At 47.5% G+C, this 20811-nt stretch overlaps 1 protein-coding gene across 4 annotated transcripts; it reads right to left on the reverse strand.

Moving 5' to 3' along the window:
• Window positions 1-3577: 3577 nt before the first annotated feature.
• On the reverse strand, window positions 3578-16677 carry LOC115553263 (RCC1 and BTB domain-containing protein 1). Of its 4 annotated transcripts, XM_030369388.1 has the most exons (14): window positions 16521-16677; window positions 16158-16198; window positions 14725-14992; window positions 13503-13653; window positions 10677-10843; window positions 9843-10001; window positions 9257-9364; window positions 7669-7811; window positions 7502-7565; window positions 7136-7262; window positions 6829-6955; window positions 6255-6406; window positions 5942-6072; window positions 3578-5475 (listed from the first exon to the last, which is right to left on the reverse strand). In XM_030369388.1, exons 2-14 carry the CDS (start codon window positions 16172-16174, stop codon window positions 5335-5337), a joined length of 1755 nt encoding a protein of 584 aa, XP_030225248.1. In that variant the 5' UTR covers window positions 16175-16198; window positions 16521-16677; the 3' UTR covers window positions 3578-5334. The 4 variants fall into 4 exon arrangements, with proteins under 4 accessions (XP_030225248.1, XP_030225250.1, XP_030225249.1 ...); XM_030369390.1 differs by lacking the exon at window positions 16158-16198; XM_030369389.1 differs by lacking the exon at window positions 16521-16677 and having other exon boundaries at window positions 16158-16487.
• Between the last annotated feature and the right edge of the window lie 4134 nt (window positions 16678-20811).

The raw sequence follows: 20811 nt of genomic DNA on the forward strand, positions 1-20811 counted from the left end.
GCAGGATGCAATACTCAAATTGTTCAACCTTGTTCTATATTCTGGCTGTTTTCCTGACATCTGGAATCAGGAATTATTACCCCAATTCATAAAAGCGGAAACAAATTGGACCCTAATAATTACAGAGGTATATGTGTGAACATTAATCTGGGGAATCTGGGAAGGTTTTTAATAGCATTTTAAATGGGAGAATTCAAACCTTCCTTAACAAACACAATACCCTGTGTAGAAACCAAATCGTCTTTCTTCCAGGCCACCGTACAGATTACATTTACACCCTACACTCTCTAATCAACAAACATGTAAAAAACATGAACAATTGAAAAATATTTGCCTGCTTTGTCGACTTCAAAAAGTATTTGACACTATTTGGCACACAGGAATATACTACAAACTAGTAGAGAGTGGCGTAGGGTGTAAAGCGTTCGATGTGATCAAGTCAATGTACTCAAATAATAAATGCCCAAAACAAATGCACTTTTTCCGCACAGAAACGGGGGGTGAGACAGGGCTGCAGCCTGAGTCCAACGCTTTTCAACATCTACATAAATGAGTTAGCGGTGCAGTTGGAACAGTCTGCAGCTCCTGGACTCAACCTTCAAAGCACAGAGGTAAAATTCCTCCTATTTGCAGATGATCTGGTTCTCCTGTCACCCTCCAAACAGGGCCTACAGCAGCACCTGGACCTGCTAGCGAAATTCTGCCAGAACTGGGCCCTGACAGTAAACCCAATGAAAACCAAAATTATGATTTTACAAAAGAAGCCCAGATGTCAGGAAAACAAATACATGTTCACTCTAGGGAGCGCCGTCCTAGAACACACAGTGAAATATACCTACCTTGGTCTGGATATTACTGCATGTGGAAGTTTCAGCATGGCAGTGAATGCGCTCAAAGAAAAAGCCTGTAGAGCCCATTATGCAATAAAATCAAAATTTACAACACAATTTACAACATAAACATACAGATCTCAATCTGGTGCAAATTATTTGACAGTATAATAAAGCCTATCACGTTGTATGGAAGCGAGGTCTGGGGTCCACTCAGTGCACATGGCTACACTACATGGGATAAGCATCCAAGAGAGGCCCTACATGCTGAATTCTGCCGATCCATATATGAAAGTCCAAACAAAAACACCAAACAACGCATGTAGGGCAGATTTAGGTCGTTACCCATTGGCTATACCTATACAAAAACGAGCACTAAAATTCTGGATTCACTTAAAATCTAGTCCCAAGAATAGACTTCATTTTGAAGCACAAGAAACCCAGGAACTGAACCCGGACAAGAGTCCCTTGTGCCAACTGGGGCTGAAGCTAACTAATACACATCAAGCGCAGTCCAGCACTGCTTCCCAGACACCAATTAGAGTCCACAAAATAATTAATCAAGCAAAAGAAGACTATTTAGAACATTGGACAAACCAAAAACTCAAACCAAAGTAGAATGAATTCCTATCTGATCCTAAACAGGAATTACGAATTGGTATCTCTCTCTGTCAGAGATGTGAAGCAGAGACAAATCCTGACCAAGTACAGGCTCAGTGACCACAATCTTGCAGTGGAAACAGGCAGACACAGACAGACCTGGCTGCCGAGGGAACACAGAATGTGTGGTCACTGTCAGCCAGAGAAGGTTGAGACAGAGGAGCACTTCCTTTTACACTGTAAAAAATATGACATTTTTAGACAGATGTACTTCACCAAATAACAAATCTATGTTCCAGATTTTGCAGACATGGAACATAAGGAAAAAATTGCAATTCTTCTTGGTGAAGGTCCTTCTGCTGCCCTGGCAGCACAATATGTCCTGAAATGTCATAACCTGAGAGATTCAGTCTGACTTTTTATTTATTTTATTATTGTTGTTGTTAGTTATTTTTGTGATTATTATTATCTATTATTTTTACAATTATTCTTGTGTAACTTGAATATGCTTTGGCAATACTTTATTCAAATACTGTCATGCTAATAAAGCACTTTGAATTTGACAGAGCGAGAGAGAGAGAGCGAGAGCGAGAGCGAGAGCGAGAGCGAGAGAGAGAGACAGTTGGAGAGCGCTCTGAAACATCGGTTTAAAACAGGACATTGCTTTCAACCCACTAAACCGCCAAAAAGCCGATTTCCCCCTGGAAAATGTATTTCACTTTGCTGGAGATTAGTGTGTGCACTAAACGGGAGGGGAGCGTTCTGTGATGCTGCAGTGATTAGGGCTCCATCGCGATATTTTAAATGTCTCCCATCTACATCTCCCTATTATGTACTGTACTCTACTGTGATCAATTTAAATCAATACAAGGAAAGTGAATCCAACCTTGGTAACAATACCGATTATGAAGATGGAGAATTTCCCAAATACAGTGGCCATATCTCCTGCTGTGTAAAAGTGTGGCTGTTTAAAAGAGAAACATACGCATAAGCTGAATTGACTCGATTAAATCCATTTTCAAGTCAATTCGATTGTATTTGTTTGGCGCTTAATCAACATAAGTCTCAAAGGGCTTAACAGGCCAAATATTTATGACAATCCCCTGACCCTAGCCCCCAAAAGGGCAAGATAAAACGTAATCAGAAAGGAAGAAATCTTGAGAAGGAACGCAGAGTGGGGGATCCCTCCTTCCAGGGATGGCCAGGAGTGCAATGGGTGCCATAATTTGACACACATACTTGCAGGCAAATATTAAATTGTTGATGGGGTCCTGGCCGGTTAACCATGAGGAGAGTCCAGGCATCCAGTCGCAGTCATCGCAACACGCTTGAACAGTCAGAATAGTCAATTAGAATGGAAATAGTGCATAGTGGAAATGTATACTGCTACTTGACTGATGATGGGGTGCTGGCCGGTTAACCATGAGGAGAGTCAAAGTATCCAGTCGCAAAAAGCACAAACAAACACGCATCGCTCTTCACCTCATCAGTATCGTTTTCGCGCACCCGTTTCAAACGAAAGGCTGTAGAGGTGGGTTTTGAGCTTTGCTTTGAATAGCTCGACAGAGTCAGCTTCCCTGATTACAGGCTTCAGACTATTTCACAGGAAGGGGGCTCGATAACGATAGCGAACGTCCTCTGTCCAGCCGATTTCTTTTTAACCTTTGGTAGCGAAAGGAGGCAAGCTTGCGAAGACCGGAGGGGCCGCGAAGGACGATAAGGAATGATGAGGTCTTTCAGGTAGGGTTAGGATGGAGCTAATCCATGCAAGGCTTTATAGGTTAGCAGGTTCCAGTATTCCCAGTCACCAGTACTCCCAGTCCAGTCATCAGTAATCCTAGTACAGTACTCCCAGTCCAGTCACCAGTCCGCTCAACTTGCGGTCTGCGTCTCTTCATCCGCCGCTCCCCACCCTTCCTCCTTCTGTCATACTACATAATAAATATATATATAATATGCACAATATATAGAGCAGTCTGTGACAGACTACACGCAGCGAGAAAGAGCGAGAGATATATATAAAGTGTTGACATGGTACGTTCCTTCGTTCCAAACTTCAATCCCCGCTCGCAGGTGCTCCGGTGTGTGGTTGCTAAGAAAACTAGCGTGGTTGCTAAGACAACGAGTGTGGTTGCTAAGACACAGTGGATGGTTACATAAGGTCCTTTATTTTGCAACTTTACATCGAACATCGGAAATGCATGAATACATAACGAGAGTATAAAAATACAAAAATAGTATTCATGAACCGAAATCTACTTTGTTCTACTGCTCTCCGAAGGCTACAGCATATCTATTTAAAACAAAGAAGAATTCCAAAGCGCCAAAGTTCACTATTCAAATCAGAGCTCAGTCACTGTTAATTAAGACTAGTTAATTAGGACAGTAAAATGACCTGGAGGCTACAGTACACAATGCATCTGACCAACCAACCTAGCAGGTCAGGTTTGGGCTCATCTCAAACCAATCAATGTTCTTTAATGAGGAACAACATCAGGTTGTTGGACTTAAGTGCGTTTACAGAATTTCTGGAATTTGTGATATAACCGTTTCAGCGTTGCATTAATTTCTTTACAGTACGTCCTCCGCGATAAAACACAGACGACTGTGATGCTGCTTAGCTCTTTACAGCTCAACTACAACTCAACTAAGAAAACCACAAAGCTCTCAATCTCCTCAACAAGCAGCAGATTCAGCTCTGAACTTCCTGGCCTTGGGAGGAGAGGCCTTTACTCCCCTCCTCTCTACCACTCCCCCCTCCTCAACCCCCTCCCCCTCTCTCTCGCATCCCCCTCGTACCCCCGAACAAAATCCAGTGTGTGTTCAACACCCTTCAGTGCGTGTTCAACACCCTTCAGTGTCTGTTCAACACCCTTCAGTGTGTGTTCAACACCCTTCAGTGTGTGTTCAACACCCTTCAGTGTGTGTTCAACACCCATCAGTGCGTGTTCAACACCCATCAGTGTCTGTTCAACACCCTTCAGTGTCTGTTCAACACCCTTCAGTGTCTGTTCAACACCCTTCAGTGCGTGTTCAACACCCTTCAGTGCGTGTTCAACACCCTTCAGTGCGTGTTCAACACCCTTCAGTGCGTGTTCAACACCCTTCAGTGCGTGTTCAACACCCTTCAGTGTGTGTTCAACACCCTTCAGTGCGTGTTCAACACCCTTCAGTGTCTGTTCAACACCCTTCAGTGTCAGTTCAACATCCCTCAGTGTCTGCAGGTTCTCTACTCTGAAACCATGTGGCTCAGGGAATGAGTTTAGGGATGAGTCCAGGGATGAGTTGAAGGATGAGTTCAGGGATGAGTTCAGGGATGAGTTCAGGAATAAGTTCAGGAATGAGTTCAGGAATGAGTTTAGGAATGAGTTTAGGAATGAGTTCAGGAATGAGCTTTGTTTAGCTGTGAGGGGAATGTTCACTCATAACTACTTAAAGCTACAGAAGATGGACAGGAACTCTTTCTTATAGAGGGGGGTTCATGAGATCCAAACCTTCAAACCATGGTGAGCTCACGACCCCTGACCAGAAGAAAGGAACCTTCATGAGAACTTAATTAGAAAGTTTCTCTGTTCTTCTGGTCCTGGACCAGGTGAGGAGACTCTGAGAGGAGGCCTCAGTTCCTGATGGCCCCTAAGTTGAGGGCCCCTGAGGTATTGAGGGCCCTTCTTCAGGTCTTGAAGACCCCTCAGTTCTTCTCAGTTATTGAGGGGCTCTCAGATCTTCTCAGGACCTGAGGGCCTCTCAGTTCTTGAAGACCCCTCAGTTCTTCTCAGTTCTTGAGGGCCCCTCAGGTGTTGAAGACCTCTCAGGTCTTGAGGCCCCTTGTTCAGTTCTTGAGGGCCCCTCAGGTCTTGAGGGCCCCTCAGGTCTTGAGGGCCCATGACTTCCTGAGTGCCCCTCTTCAGTTCTTGAAGGCCCCACAGCGGCTGGCCCTGCAGATGAACTCCTTCAGCATGGCGCCGTCCACCTGCCAGAAGGCGGCCGTCTGGGTGACCCGGGTCAGGTGGTTCACACAGAACCGGAAGCAGAACTCCTCCAGGTCCTGGGGAGAGAGAGGACCACTTAGAGGGAGAGAGACCTCTAGAGAGAGGGACCTCTAGAGAGAGAGGACCACTTCGAGGGAGAGAGACCTCTAGAGAGGGAGGACCACTTAGAGGGAGAGAGACCTCTAGAGAGAGAGGACCACCTAGAGGGAGAGAGACCTCTAGAGAGAGAGACCTCCGGAGAGAGAGGACCACCTAGAGGATGAGAGACCTCTAGAGGGAGAGAGAGAGGACCACCTAGAGAGAGACCTCTAGAGAGAGAGGACCACCTAGAGAGAGAGGACCACCTAGAGAGAGAGGACCACTTAGAGGGAGAGAGACCTCTAGAGAGAGAGAGGACCACTTAGAGACAGACAGACAGACATACAGAGCAGGGCGATGGCCTTATGCTAAGGCGTATCTCGTAGCGTAGCGTAGCTCTACGTAATGGCGTACCTTGGCTTCGTAGCGCAGCTAGTAGCGTACCTCAGCGTCGTAGCGCACGGCGGCCGACAGCAGGGTGAAGGCGTTGTCCACGGTGATCCCTCTCTTGATGATCTGCTGACAGAGACGCTTCAGACGGTTCTCACAGTAGGAGGTGGCCAGGTCCAGTAGGCCTAGAGTGAGAGTGAGAGCGAGAGATCAGGGGTTAGGGAGGGAGGAGCTCACCGATGGCGTCCGCCGGGGGATTAGGAGGAGGAGGAGGAGGAGGAGGAGGAGGAGGAGGAGGAGCTCACCGATGGCGTCCGCCGGGGGATTAGGAGGAGGAGGAGGAGGAGGAGGAGGAGGAGGAGCTCACCGATGGCGTCCTCCGGTGGTAGCTCCACGGTGTCCGTGTACAGGAAGTGGAGGAAGGAGCGGTAGACGGGGAAGGAGAACTGCTCGATCTCAATCACCTCCTGGAGGTCCTCGCTCCAGTGGGACTGGAACATGGAGCGGAAGTGATCGCACCTGGAGAACCACACCATCATCATCATCATCTTCATCATCATCTCCCTCATAGGCTTCCACAAGGTCAGCATCATCATAGTCATCATCATCAACATCATCATCATAGGCTTCCTCAAGGTCAGCATCATCATCATCATCATCATAGTTATGATGGGCGGTATGCGGCTCGGCATGCAGAGCGGGTTGCCTGGTAACCTGGGGGTGGCTAGTTCTATGAACCCTGGTTCCTCTGTCCTAGTATCTATGAACCCTGGTTCCTCTGTCCTAGTATCTATGAGTGGTTCCTCAGTGGTTCATCAGTGGTTCCTCAGTGGTTCCTCAGTCCTAGTACCTACGGGGTTCCACTCCTGACCTCCACACTATCCAGGAGCCTCACCTGATCTTGAGCACCGCCTTGTGGACGTAGATGTACTTCCCCTCACCTGATCTTGAGCACCGCCTTGTGGACGTAGATGTACTTCCCCTCCACGCTGAACTTGAGGTCGGCAGTCTCCGGGCTGTCGAACTCCCGGCCCAGGGCCTGGCTGAGGGTCATGAAGTCCTCCGTCTCTGAGGAACAAGAGGAGACCTGGGTTGCCTAGGTAACCATGACACCTGGTTACCTAGGTAACGTCTAACTCCCGCGCCAACAGCCTGGCTGTGGGTAAGGAAGTCTCTGAGGGACACACACACACACGCACACGCACACGCGCACACACACACACACACACACACCTCCCCCCCACTGACCCAGGGACAGCAGCCTCCACATGACGGCAGGCGTGGCGACGCAGGCGAACACGTCGTCGGTGGAGACGAAGTGGGTGAGGTGGGGTAAGACCACGGACTGACCCCGGCACTGACCCCACATGTACACCTGAAGATAAGTCAATACAGGGTTAACTAGGATTAACTAGGGTTAACTACTTCTACTGCCCCTTATATATCCTGGGGGGGGGCAGGGCCACGGACTGACCCCACCTTTATACCTGGGATGGCACTCTAATTACTGCAGCAGCACGGCACCACCTAGTGGCCTTTGGGTGTTACTACACCAACACAGTCGAATGAGGTGAGGTCTAGAGCTACACATCGTTGTCAGGGGAACACACACACCTGCCCACTCTGCGTCTTGGCGGCTGAGGTGTGTGTGGAGTGACACGCTGCGACCTCCACCACCCTGGAGGAGAGGGAGGAGCGTGTTAGGTTGATGCATCACACACACCCACACCCACACACCCACCCACACACCCACACCCACACCCACACACCCACACACACACCTCTCCTTCTCGGCCATGACCTGCACCGGGCTGTGCTGGTTGCTCTTGTTGCCGGTGCCCAGCTGGCCGCAGGTGTTGGCCCCCCAGGCGTAGAGCGCCCCCTCGTCAGTCAGGGCCAGGCAGTGGGCGTAGCCAGCGACCACCTGGAGAGAGGGGAGGAGCCTGTTAGAGACACGCCCCCTTGTCAGTCAGGGCCAGGCAGTGGGCGTAGCCAGCGACCACCTGGAGAGAGGGGAGGAGCCTGTTAGAGACACGCCCCCTCGTCCGTCAGGGCCAGGCAGTAGGCGTCGCCAGACACCACCTGGAGAGAGGGGAGTACCCTGTGTGTTGTCGTGGTTACCTGCCGTGTCTGTGAGTTGTCCAGTGGGGTGTTCCACAAACGGAGGTTTAACAAACAGAGTTAACGCTGAACTCTAGGTCGATTGACCCTGTGCCGACTAAACCAGAGCTGTCGGTTCCACCGCACGGGTTATGCATTTGTTCAATCAACACGGGGTTGGTTAATACAGGGTCGTGCGCGTCCACACCAAACCTATAAAGACGTGATGAATGGATCATGGAAACCCTGATCTAAATGGCAAAACGGGCCGCTTATTTCAATGAAATGGAACTCCAGGTTCTCCTGGAGAGCTATGACGAGGAGAAGGACATTATCACAAGAAAGGGGAACGCTAAAGCCTCTGCAACCCGGAGAACCAAAGCCTGGCAGCAGATCGCTGTTACATGTCAAAAGCATGATCCTTAATATTTGAGCCATGAATCTATTAATATCCCAGTTAAGCATTCTTAACGTTCCTACTTCCTACCACATAACCCTTTTCTTCTCAAAAAAAGATGTACTCCGATGGCTCCCAAGCGGTCAGTGGATCAAGTAAAAATGAAGTATAAAAACATACAAACTGGTAAGCTTTTCCCCCCATCGTATTGGTATAAATTTAAATGAGCCCTTTTTTGTATGCCAATCCCGAAAAGGCCAACAGTCGGCAGACTGGTTCTGGCTGGCCCTCAAAATGTCTTGACCCCGGTGGAGGAGCTGTTAATAGACATAAATTCAGGGCGCCCTGGCATGGAGGGGGTACCTGGAGGTAGTTGTGCCACCTAAGTGGTTCGACCTCGAAGCTTCAAATTAGTACGCTAGGGACACCTAGTGGTGAATGAAATGATGATGAAAGAGAGAGTTTCCTGTGATGATGTGATGTTTGCTTCGTACAACATCAAAACATTTGAGAATTAAAGTCATTTCAGTGATACGTGTGAGGGTGCCGTTCATAAATATCTCCCGAGCTCATGGTAGAAGTCATCCCGGGCAAAATAGAAAGTCTTATCAACTACAGTAGCCAACTAATAATTACAATAATAGAACTGCATGATGACTGAGAATGAGTGTGATTAATTACATAGCCATTAAAGCGATCTTGGAACTGGGTAGTGTATTCTTTTTGTAAAAATGTGCCAATTGTGAACCCATATCGCGGAACAGCCCGAGATGAAGCCTTGAATGTAACACGCTACGTCATTTCGCCCATGTGAATCCTACTCGATAAGGAGCTTTGCTGCCGTCTGTGTGCGTGTGTGTTGTCGTGGTTACCTGCTGTACACACAACCCCTGCAGCGCGGTCAGCCTGCAGGGCGACAGCTGGTTCCCGTTGTTCCCCAGACCCAGCTGGCCGTTCCCGTTGTACCCCCAGGAGTAGAGCTAGAGGAGTAGAAGAGGACACAATATAACACATCATACAACGTAGAGCTAGAGTAGAGCACATAATATAAAACATCACACAACGTAGAGCTAGAGGAGTAGAGCACACAATATAACGCATCACACAACGTAGAGCTAGAGGAATAGAGCACACAATATAACGCATCACACAACGTAGAGCTAGAGGAGTAGAGCACACAATATAACGCATCACACAACGTAGAGCTAGAGGAGTAGAGCACACAATATAACGCATCACACAACGTAGAGCTAGAGGAATAGAGCACACAATATAAACACATCACACAACGTAGAGCTAGAGGAGTAGAGCACACAATATAACACACACAACGTAGAGCTAGAGGAGTAGAGCACACAATATAACACATCATACAACGTAGAGCTAGAGGAGTAGAGCACACAATATAAACACATCACACAACGTAGAGCAACGTAGAGCTGCTCGTTAAGCCCTCACCTCTCCGTTGTCCACCAGGGCCAGGGAGGAGGTCTGTCCGCAGGCCACGCCCACCACCGCCTTGCCCTGCAGGAGGCCTGCCACGCGGCGGGGGCTGGGCTGGTTGGCGGTGGAGCCAGAGCCAACCTGACCGCAGTTATTATAGCCCCAGGCAAACACCTGGAGAGAGGGGGGGGGGACAGATGTTATATAATATGAGTTATTCTAGCCCCACGCAAACACCTGGAGAGAGGAGGGGGGGGACAGATGTTATATAATATAATGAGTTATTATAGCCCCAGGCAAACACCTGGAGAGAGGAGGGGGGGGGGACAGATGTTATATGATATAATGAGTTATTATAGCCCCAGGCAAACACCTGGAGAGGGGGGGGGGACAGATGTTATATAACATAATGAGTTATTATAGCCCCACGCAAACACCTGGAGAGAGAGAGATAGATACAGATGTTATAGCCCCACGAAAACAGCTGGAGAGAGAGGATAACATAATATAAAATCGAATAAGGTAATATAAAGACCTTTCCGTCTCCGTCCAGTCCGGGCCAGACATGAACACTTAAGGTGGTAAGTTAAGGAGGTAGACTTAAAGAGGTAGACTTAAGGAGGTAGACTTAAAGAGGTAGACTTAAGGAGGTAGACTTAAGGAGGTAGACTTAAGGAGGTAGACTTAAGGAGGTAGAGTTAAGGAGGTAGACTTAAGGAGGTACGCTTAGAGGGGACACTCATCACTCCCTCCGTGGTCAGGGCCAGACTAGAACACTTAAAGGAGGTAGGTTAAGTGAGGATCTGTGGTGGGGGCCAGGGGGTTGGGCTTAGGGTTGGGGTCACTGACCTCTCCATCGGTGGTGAGGGCCAGGGAGTGGTGCGACCCACAGGCCACCTCTTTGAACCTCTTCCCCTGCAGGTTGGTGGTCACCAGTGCGGGGGAGGCGCACTGGTTGGTGGTTCCATTGCCCAGCTGGCTGTAGCCATTGTGGCCCCAGGCGTACAGCTCTCCGCCTGCAGGGACAGAACCACAGACAGGTATCAGTCGTCGGGAGGACAGACAGACAGGTATCAGTCATCGGGAGGACAGACAGACATCAGTCATCAAGGACCGGTCACGGAGACAGGTATCAGTCATCGGGAGGACAGACAGACAGGTATCAGTCATCAAGGACCAGTCACGGAGACAGGTATCAGTCATCAGGAGGACAGAGAGACAGGTATCAGTCATCAAGGACCAGTCACAGAGACAGGTATCAGTCATCGGGAGGACAGACGGACAGGTATCAGTCATCAAGAGTTCAGAGTTCACCTGTGCCGTGTTACAATACCCGTACTTGGGGTATTGTAACTTCAATGAGTACACTTAAAGTGAGTACTATCCGTACTCACTTGAGTACGTTAATTTTTCAGATGCGAGTGCTGTTCCAAATCGAGTACTCCTTGGTGCACTAACCGGAAATTACGATCACGACTGCCGCCGCGGCTCCTCCCCCGCAATAAACATCCCGCTTTGAACGGTGAACTCTTTACGCCTAGCAGCTATAAAAAGCTATAAAAACTATAACAACTACAAAATGACTATTAATGCAGGCTATGTGGAAAATGCGCCGACTTTGGCTCAGCCTGGCTCCGCCTCTTCCGCTACGTAGCTAAGATGGCTGCCGTTGAGTACGGAAAGTGTCCTTCGAGCCACACTTCCCGATTAGCCCGTTTTGAGTACGACATCCGGGTCCTTGAAGTATACTTCTTTTCGCCGAATCTGAATTGGAACGTACTACGTACTCAAAATTTGGCTAGTAAGTACGGATAGTACGGGTATTGGAACACGTCACTAGACTCTGAACAAGAGACTCAAGACTCACTGGTTCAGAGTTCAGAGTTCAACTGGACTCTGAACAAGAGACTCAAGACTCACTGGTTCAGAGTTCAGAGTTCACCTGGACTCTGAAATAAACCCAAGGGTTAGTTAGTGCTTTGCACTACGCACATCCTTACTGTACCAACAGCGATGTATGGTTGTTTCTCTTTCTTCAGACAATGGACTTATTGTAAGTCGCTCTGGATAAAAGCGTCTGCTGAACGCCCTAAAGGTAAATGTTAATGTACACCGCATATCAAGTTTATAATGTTTGATTAACAGTTTATGAGTTTCCGTACAGAAACCCAGCCAGCACTGAAACTATTTAAAAAAAACCTGCTTTACTTAAAGTATACCAGCTATATCATGGATTTACATTTTAATGTGCCACCCAAAAGTGCATGTTGTTGTTGTGACGTCATCACGGGCCACAGCTTTGTACTGGGAGACCAGTCAGCACTCTGACACGGCTGAACGCTCTCATGGTATAAAGGTCTCCATGACAACGTAATAGCCATGTTAGCTTACAGCTCAGCGCTGACCCTAACCCTAACCTAACCTAAACCACTTTAGCTTACAGCTCAGTATTGTCCCTAACCCTTACCCTAACACTAACAGCTCAGCATTGGACCCTAACCCTAACCCAACACTGTTCCAGCTTCCCAGATTCATCGCTCTCCTCTGCTAGAGGGCTGATGATCCATCCTCTCCAGTTAGTGAGGATCTGTGTACTTCACCGGGTTAATTCACTTTATTTAAAACCCTCTAGAAGGATCAGGTTCTGCTAATGTTATAAATGCGAGGAGATAAGGTTTGAATGATTTTGTTTAGGTCTAAATTAAGACATAAGTTAACTTAGGTCTTAGTTATAGTAGGGTTGCCGCGGGGTGGACATTTTCACACCGAGTAATACGCTCGTGTCAACACCGGTATTACCGGTATAAAAGGTATTAACTTCGAAACCATTGGACAACCGCCATCTTCTCCGTCAACTCTCCTCTCACTCTCCTTGACAGCGGCTGGCAGCGCGATTCTCGACGTCTTATAACGTTCTATATATAATAGTATAATATAATTTTATATATCATAATATCACGGCCAAAAGCTCTGTGCGCCTCCGGATGGCCGTAGCGCGGGGAGCTCACGTAGGGATTGGGCTTCTCGGGGTTTGTTTACCGGCGTTGCTATGGTTACCGGTCTTGTAAGGAAGCGCGTCAATTCTCATCACGCCAAATCTCCCGCACAGAGCCGAAATGTGGCCTAATCTACACATTTTAATTATAATTATATTATTCATTCATACTGAATTTGTTTTTTATTACAAAAAAAAACAAGAAAAAAAAACTCGGTGTTGCCGGTGTGCAACACCGAGTGATCAGTGTTGGCCTCAACACCGGTAATACCGTATACCGCGGCAACCCTAAGTTATAGTTACCTTAAGTTATTACTGAGACCCTGAAGAGCCTGGTTCTGGATATGAGAGGTAGAGGGTCAGATTAAGGAGGCTAGGGTTAGGAACAGGGTAGGGTTAGAGGGCAGGGCGGGGTTAAAGGTCAGGGTTAGAGGTCAGCGGTCAGGGTTAGGTACGTACTCTCAGTACCCAGCAGCACTTGGGGTTAGGGTCAGGGTTAGGGGCAGGAACAGGGTCAGGGGTACGTACCCTCAGTAGTCGGCAGGATGTGCGGTCAGGTTTAGGGTCAAGGTTGGGGTCAGGGGTCATGGTCAGGGGTACGTACTCTCAGTAGCCAGCAGGACGAGCGGTCAGGTTTAGGGTCAGGGTTGGGGTCAGGGGTCATGGTCAGGGGTACGTACTCTCAGTAGCTAGCAGGACGTGCGGTCCGCTCCCGTAGCTGAAGGAGGCCACCTTCTTGCCCCTCAGGGCGTCCAGGGCTCGGGGGGCGATGGTGCTGAGGCTGTCCCCGGTGCCCAGACAGTTACTGCAGTTCAGACCTATCACCGCAAACTACACACACACACACACACACACACACACACACACAGACACACACACACACACACACACACACACACACACACACACACACACACACACACACACACACACACACACAGAGAGACAGTTACTGCAGTTCATACCTATCGCCGCCAACCAAACACACAGAGAGACACACACACCTCGGTAGTGTGCGTGACGTAGAGCTGGGGCTGGGCGATTAATCGAATTCCGATCTCGATTTCGATTTTAGAGTCAAACGATCACAAAATTAATAATCGAGTTTTCGTTTTTTTGGATTCATATCTGCACGTTATTTCAGATCGGGACATTTTCTTTTGGACCATTTTGTGTTTTTTAGGCGAAATTCCTAAGCTCTCAGTCACAAAGTGTCTTTCAGAGCGACATGCGGAATAGATTAATCACATTTTCAAACTGAAAAAGTAAACGTTTGGATAATCGTGATTTCAATATTGACCAAAATAATCGTGCTTATGATTTTTTCCCATAATCGAGCGCCTCCCCCCCCCCCCCCCCCCCCCCCCCCCATCACCTCGTTACTATGGGTGACGTAGAGCGCCTCCCCCCCATCACCTCGTTTCTATGGGTGACGTAGAGCGCCCCGTCCCCCCCATCACCTCGTTGCTATGGGTGACGTAGAGCGCCTCTCCCCCCCCCCCCCATCACCTCGTTGCTATGGGTGACGTAGAGCGCCCCGTCCCCCCCGTCACCTCGTTGCTATGGGTGACGTAGAGCGCCTCCCCCCCCCCCCCCCCCCCCCCCCATCACCTCGTTTCTATGGGTGACGTAGAGCGCCCCGTCCCCCGTCCCCCCCGTCACCTCGTTGCTATGGGTGACGTAGAGCGCCTCCCCCCATCACCTCGTTGCTATGGGTGACGTAGAGCGCCCCGTCCCCCGTCCCCCCCATCACCTCGTTGCTATGGGTGACGTAGAGCGCCCCGTCCCCCCCATCACCTCGTTGCTATGGGTGACGTAGAGCGCCCCGTCCCACGTCCCCCCCCCCATCACCTCGTTGCTATGGGTGACGTAGAGCGCCCCGTCCCCCGTCCCCCCCATCACCTCGTTGCTATGGGTGACGTAGAGCGCCTCGTTGGCCGAGTTCCCGAACACGCAGGCCTGCCTCACGGCGGCCGTCTCCTTGGCGCTCAGCAGGCTGAACAGCGGCCACTTGCTGACGTCCACCATGGCGCCCGCGCCGCGGGGCCGGCCAGGGCGGGGGGGCGGGGTCGGGGGAGGGGCCGGAGCCGGGGGCGCCGTGGAGACCAGGTGGGCGGGGGCCGGGGGGGCGCGGCCAGCCAGGGAAGGGGCGGTGCAGTCGCCGCTGACGCTGGGAGGGAGACGGGGAAGAGGTCAGAGGTCGTCTAGGGGTCACTGGGGCCAAGTCACACCAGGTAGTCTGGAGGTCAGGAGGTCGTCTAGGGGTCAGGAGGTTGGCTAAGGGTCATAAGGTCGGTAAGGGTTAGGGTTAGGGTCACACCATGATTTAGTGAAGACGATGAAGAATAGAAAATGAGGCTACAATTTATTATCCATACGAGATGTAAAATAGAGCATGAGGACAGGCTGATAAATAAATGGTTAGCTTTGGAAATGTCGTCCTCCCACGACACGGGCCAATGGGAGAAGATGTTTTTGATCTAGAGGGGAACGTCAACTATTATATTCTTTACTTTAAGACAACTTCAAACCAAAAGCAAGGAGCAACATGCTGAAGAGGAATAAATCAATCTGTATCACCACTGTGTGATCATAGGATGTGTTCTGCCGCCCGCCTCAGACCGACTGGCTGAAAAAGGTTTCTGAGCAAAGGTTCAGGGAACACGGTTTATCAAATGCTTTGTTGGACACGTTTCTTCATGCTGTAAACTCTTTAATCCTCTTTCTACTTACTGGCGGGTCTTTGTTTTGACTGCTTTATGACATCCTGATGCAAAACATTAATATACTTTAATGTGAGGACATAATGATTAATTTTATCTTTCTATTTATGATCACACACTTGACAGCTCCACAAAACTGTGACTGGGAGGACTGGTTTATTAACCCATGACAAGTTAACCCACACATGCCCGACCATCAATAGACACAAGCAGACAGGTTCATGTACACACCGTATTCATTCATGTATGTAGTTAAATCATGCATTACAAACACTATTCAGTGGTTTTATAACATGTTCATTCATGTTCAAGTATGTAGCTCATCATCCAAACACTATGCAGTGGTTTAGTATAACATGTTCATTCATGTTCACGTATGTTCTATATCATGCATACAAACACTATGTCAGTGGTTTAGGGTTAGGGTTAAGGTTAAGGCTAACCCTAACCCTATTATATATACATGTACACATTAGCTATGATGCTGCATCATAGTTTATAATGACCAAGGTAAGTTAGCTATGATGCTACATCATAGTCTACTACTATTACAATATATATAGTTCTAATGCTAATGGTTAGCTCTGCGGGGAGCTAACCCTAGCCTCCTACCTAAAGCATCGCTCCATGGAGTTACAGTGGTGTTCAGTCCGCTGAGAAAGGGGAACACAGAGTGGACATCAGGACAGAGAGACTGAACCCTAACCCTACTTTCATTAAACTAGTTAGTGGACATCAGCACAGAGAGACTCACTGAACTCTAACCCTCCCTTCATTAAACTAGTTAGTGGACATCAGGGCAGAGAGACTCTCAGAACCCTAACCCTACCTTCATTAAACTAGTTAGTGGGCAACTGGACAGAGACACTGAACCCGAAACCTACCCCTCTGAACCCGAACCCTAGTACCTCCTACCTCCTTAACCAATCCCTAAAGTCGACATTAAGGCCGGATCGACTCGGTAACACTCCCTACCTTCTGTAGAGGAGTCGGTCTCCTCCAGAGGGCTGTCAGTCGGTCTGTCTGTCTGTCTACTCCAGAGGGCTGTCTGTCTGTCGGCTGTAATATCCGCAGTTTATTTGTTTGTTTGTGTGCTAGAAGTCAGCCCGGGGGAAGCCCACCCACACGTCAGTCAGCGACAATGCACTTCCGGTTCATTTTCAAAACAAAAGTCCGTTCGGCGCCCTCTTTGAGTTTCAGTCGGTAAAGCCAAAGCTATGTTTAGAAAAGCTATGGACAGCTTTAACTTGAATTAAGGTCATTTAGACTTGTTTAAGCAACTCATATAGCCTGTATTGTACTGAAGGCCTATCTGTAGTTATAAGTGTAAATGTATCATACCTATTAGAAATAATTCATAAAACTAATTGTGTGTGTGTGTGTGTGTGTGTGTGTGTGTGTGTGTGTGTGTGTGTGTGTGTGTGTGTGTGTGTGTGTGTGTGTGTGTGTGTGTGTGTGTGTGTGTGTGTGTGTCGGTTATGATGGAGCCTTGTTTCATCCTGCAAACTGGTTTAGTCTCCTCTAAAACCACGTCAGTTTCGAGATTAGACTAACAGGCACAAAATGCGCCCTCTAGTGTCTGATGTGAATTTCTCTGAAGGCACGGCAATTGAGATCAAGGTAAAACGCAGCTGCAGGTTAAACCACAAGTACATATGACACAGCAATGGAGCTTAAGACGTCACGTGACTTCTTGAGTTTAAAACCGTGTTAAACTCTAAAAAGTGGCTAAACTAGCGATAGAGCAATGGCCCCATTATGTTTAACAATTATTATTTTAGATTAGTTTGCCCCTTTTTGACTTTATAAGAAAAACAACTTGTGTATATCTTTTTGTATTTTAAAACAAAAATCATAATTACCACTCGTTTTTTAATATATTTCTGTTTCTGAAACGAGAATCAAATGCCCAATATATACACAGACCCATCAGCTGGTGTACCCAGGGAATGTAAAACATTACAGCTCTCCAGAAATAGTAAATTATGCTACCATTGGATGTCTACAGTTGATGTTTGCTAGCCACCTTAATCCTTTTTTCTGATATTTATATTTTAGCTATTGCAAATAAAATGGAACAGACAAGGGGAGTGCCAGGTCAACCCTCTAAGTATTTAGCTTGTCTAAGGAGAATTTATTCACCGAATCTAATCTTGTATTGTCTGTGTGTTCCCTAATATTACAAATTATTAGAAATACATGTTTACTGAATTCATACAAACACTGTATATGGCATAAGCTAGTTACTGTATGCATAGGATATATTAAGCTGTATTCGTCTATGTTAACAGTCCATTGGAAAACAATCAATAACAAACAATTTGTGCTACATGTTCCCCTCACTCTGTATTTACATGTATAGTTATCTGTGTTTTGTAATCTTTAGGGCCAGAAGTGTGGATTATCGGGGAAAGTTATGTCCGCCATGGAGAGAAGAGAGCCAGGGAAACCTGTTGCCCCCACCATGGCCTGGACCAGGGTCAGTTGGTTTGGCCGGGGCGGACTGAGATGGAAGACCCTCATCCCTTTCTTCCTACAGTCCCTGAGAGGAAGAACGGCCCCGGAATATTTCTTACACATGCAGCAACTTGGACACCATGTTTTGATAGCTGATAACCAAGGTACACACTGCAATACTATAATCAAGGGGACATACAGGCAGTTCAAATAACAAGAGATATAACTTTACTGATCTTTGAACTTTATAAATATGAAAGATTGCTCCATATAACACCAACAATATAATATAACAATATAATAATAATATAATATAACACCAACAACATAGTAAATGTAGGTAGGCCTAGAAAAAAATACAGTTCAATGTTATTGCTTAAGAAACAGATTCCTTCCAACTAAATTTACGAAAAATGCAATCAATAACTTTTGTACAAATAAATGGTTAAATATCAACCAGCAACGAAGTTGGAGTGGCCTACACACATAAATAATTGTAATACACCAACATTGTTAACTGTCAAACAAGCAAATGAAAAATTAAACACCAACGCCAATGAAATGTTAATAATACCGTAATGCACCTGTTCTTTGTCTTTGGATCTTTTGAATAAATGGATCAATATATGGTGAATCGCAATGATCACAAGCAGAGGAACGTGAGAGTCATTGAGCAGCAGCTGAACCAGTCTAAAAATCGGACACGAAGCAGTGAACTAGGCCCTCCCAGAAGCGTGGTCGAAACAAAATTTGTTTCCTCACGACTCCTTTCAGAAGCTGCCCACCGTCCTTCTCCAGCAAAAAAAAAAACTTAAAACGGCTAATAAAACGCTTAAGGTGGCGTTTTGAAAAGAAAGAATTTAAATTTTTTTAGTGCAAGGCATGAAGATAAATAACAGCTTGTTGCGTTTCCGCAATGAGTCCGTCATACGGAGATATTCCTGAAACGCATCAAAGGATATCGGAGGGGGAATGACCGTTTTCGCCTTGTTACTTGGTTGCTATTTATGAGGCGCTCCAGTGTCTCCGCTCGGACGTCCCTTACGCCTCGTGCCCACTACCTCCGTCCGTTGACTGATCCCCATTGACTATGAATGGGGACGGAGAAGCAATGCATTGTGGATCCGTCCGTTCCGTTGGAGCATTCGGCTCCGTCAAAAAGTTGAAAAATGTTCAACTTTTTCGGCAGCGACGTATCCGTCATCCAATCAGATCGCGTATGCAAATTTAAACACTGTGACGCGACTCAGGCTCTGAAGATAGTGGAAAGCGGGAAAGCGGGTCTTCTTGCATCGCAACAAGCAGGAAGAAGCGGGAAGAACCCGGCGAAGCGATTTGATTGGCTGACGGATGCCTCTGCAAAGACTACTCCCCCATCCGTCAGCCACGCCTTCCCACGTCCAATGACTGACGGTGCAGTGGGCACGAAGGGTTACGCCTCGTGCCCACTATCTCCGTCCGTTGACTGATCCCCATTGACTTTGAATGGGGACGGACGCGCAATGCATTGTTGATCCGTGCGCTGAAGACTCCGTCAAAAAGTTGAAATATTTTCAACTTTTTCGGCAGCAACGGATCCGTCATCCAATCAGATCACGTATGCAAATGTAAGCACTGTGACACTACTCGGGCTCTGACGACCCTGGAAACCTCCCCCATCCGTCAGCCACGCCTTCCCAGTCCTTTGACTGACGGTGCAGTGGGCATGATGCCTCGTGCCCACTGCACCGTCAGTCAAAGGCCCATTTTTGGCCAGTTATTTAGCTTTTCTCTAAATGCACACTGAATTACAAAGGGATGACCATAGCAAGCTTGCAGTGTCTCCCAGGCTTGGTCATAAGCTTCGTCATCCTTTCTAAAGAAGGTTCCTTCAAACACAGAACGTGCCTCACCACCAATGTACTTTTGCAGATAAAATAATTTGTCTGCTGCGTTAGTGCATCGTCGCTCTATCAGGAGATTAGGAGATTCAGGAAAGCAAAGACAGCTCAGTGACTTCTTGTCAGCATGCAGCAAAGCCATGCCACATGTGAAGGGATTGCAGGTGCTGAACAATTGCGAGGCAAATCAGAAAATGCTTCAAAAGCTTCCAGATTGGATTGCATCTCGTTGGAATTGTCACATAACAAAGCAACTACAACAAAGAGAAGAATATCCTACATTTAAAGAATTTGCTGAGTTCATGGTGCAGGAAGCAGAAATTGTTAGCTATGACATCACTTAACGCTTTAAAACATGTGGAAGAAAAGGCCCTCTCGAGATACTTAGCATCCACAGGCTAATGCATTTATCACAGACATCAAAGCAACAGATGGTGCCCAAAAGAACAGCTTTAATGAAAATAATGTGTCAAACACATCCTCCTACTCAATCAAATGCACATGCTGTGGTGAAGGTCATTCCATCCACAAATGCCAGACGTTTGCCAGTAAGCCTGCAGAGGAAAAGAGACATATTTGACAACAATCTCTGTTTTGGCTGCCTTAGAAAAGGGCATAGCTCGAAAGACTGCAAACAAAAGGCTACCTGTAAAATATGTAAGAAACATCATCCAACGGCACTACATGAAGACCGTCCACCAGCAGATAGAGTTCCAAATGTTTGGCAGGTTGAGGAGAAAACATCTTCCCTGTCTTGCTGTGTAGATAGAGGTGATGGTGGGAGCACATCTATGATAGTGCCCGTCTGGATTTCTTCAACGAAGACTCCTGAAACAGAGAGACTTGCATATGCCTTACTTGCCACAGTAGTAACACCTTTGTAGATCAAGAGGTTTGCCAAATGCTAGGAGCAAGCTCAGAGCCAGTAA

The sequence above is a fragment of the Gadus morhua genome, chromosome 11 (assembly GCF_902167405.1).
Source record: "Gadus morhua chromosome 11, gadMor3.0, whole genome shotgun sequence".
Classification (NCBI taxonomy): domain Eukaryota; kingdom Metazoa; phylum Chordata; class Actinopteri; order Gadiformes; family Gadidae; genus Gadus; species Gadus morhua.

Bases quoted from the DNA above. Each gene is read 5' to 3' on its own strand.
- LOC115553263 (XM_030369388.1), bottom strand. The intron at 9,365-9,842 runs GTGAGGGCTTAA...CTACTCCTCTAG, and splicing joins CCCTGGTGGACAACGGAGAG to CTCTACTCCTGGGGGTACAA. The intron at 6,407-6,828 runs GTGAGGGGAAGT...GTGGTTCTCCAG, and splicing joins AAGGCGGTGCTCAAGATCAG to GTGCGATCACTTCCGCTCCA.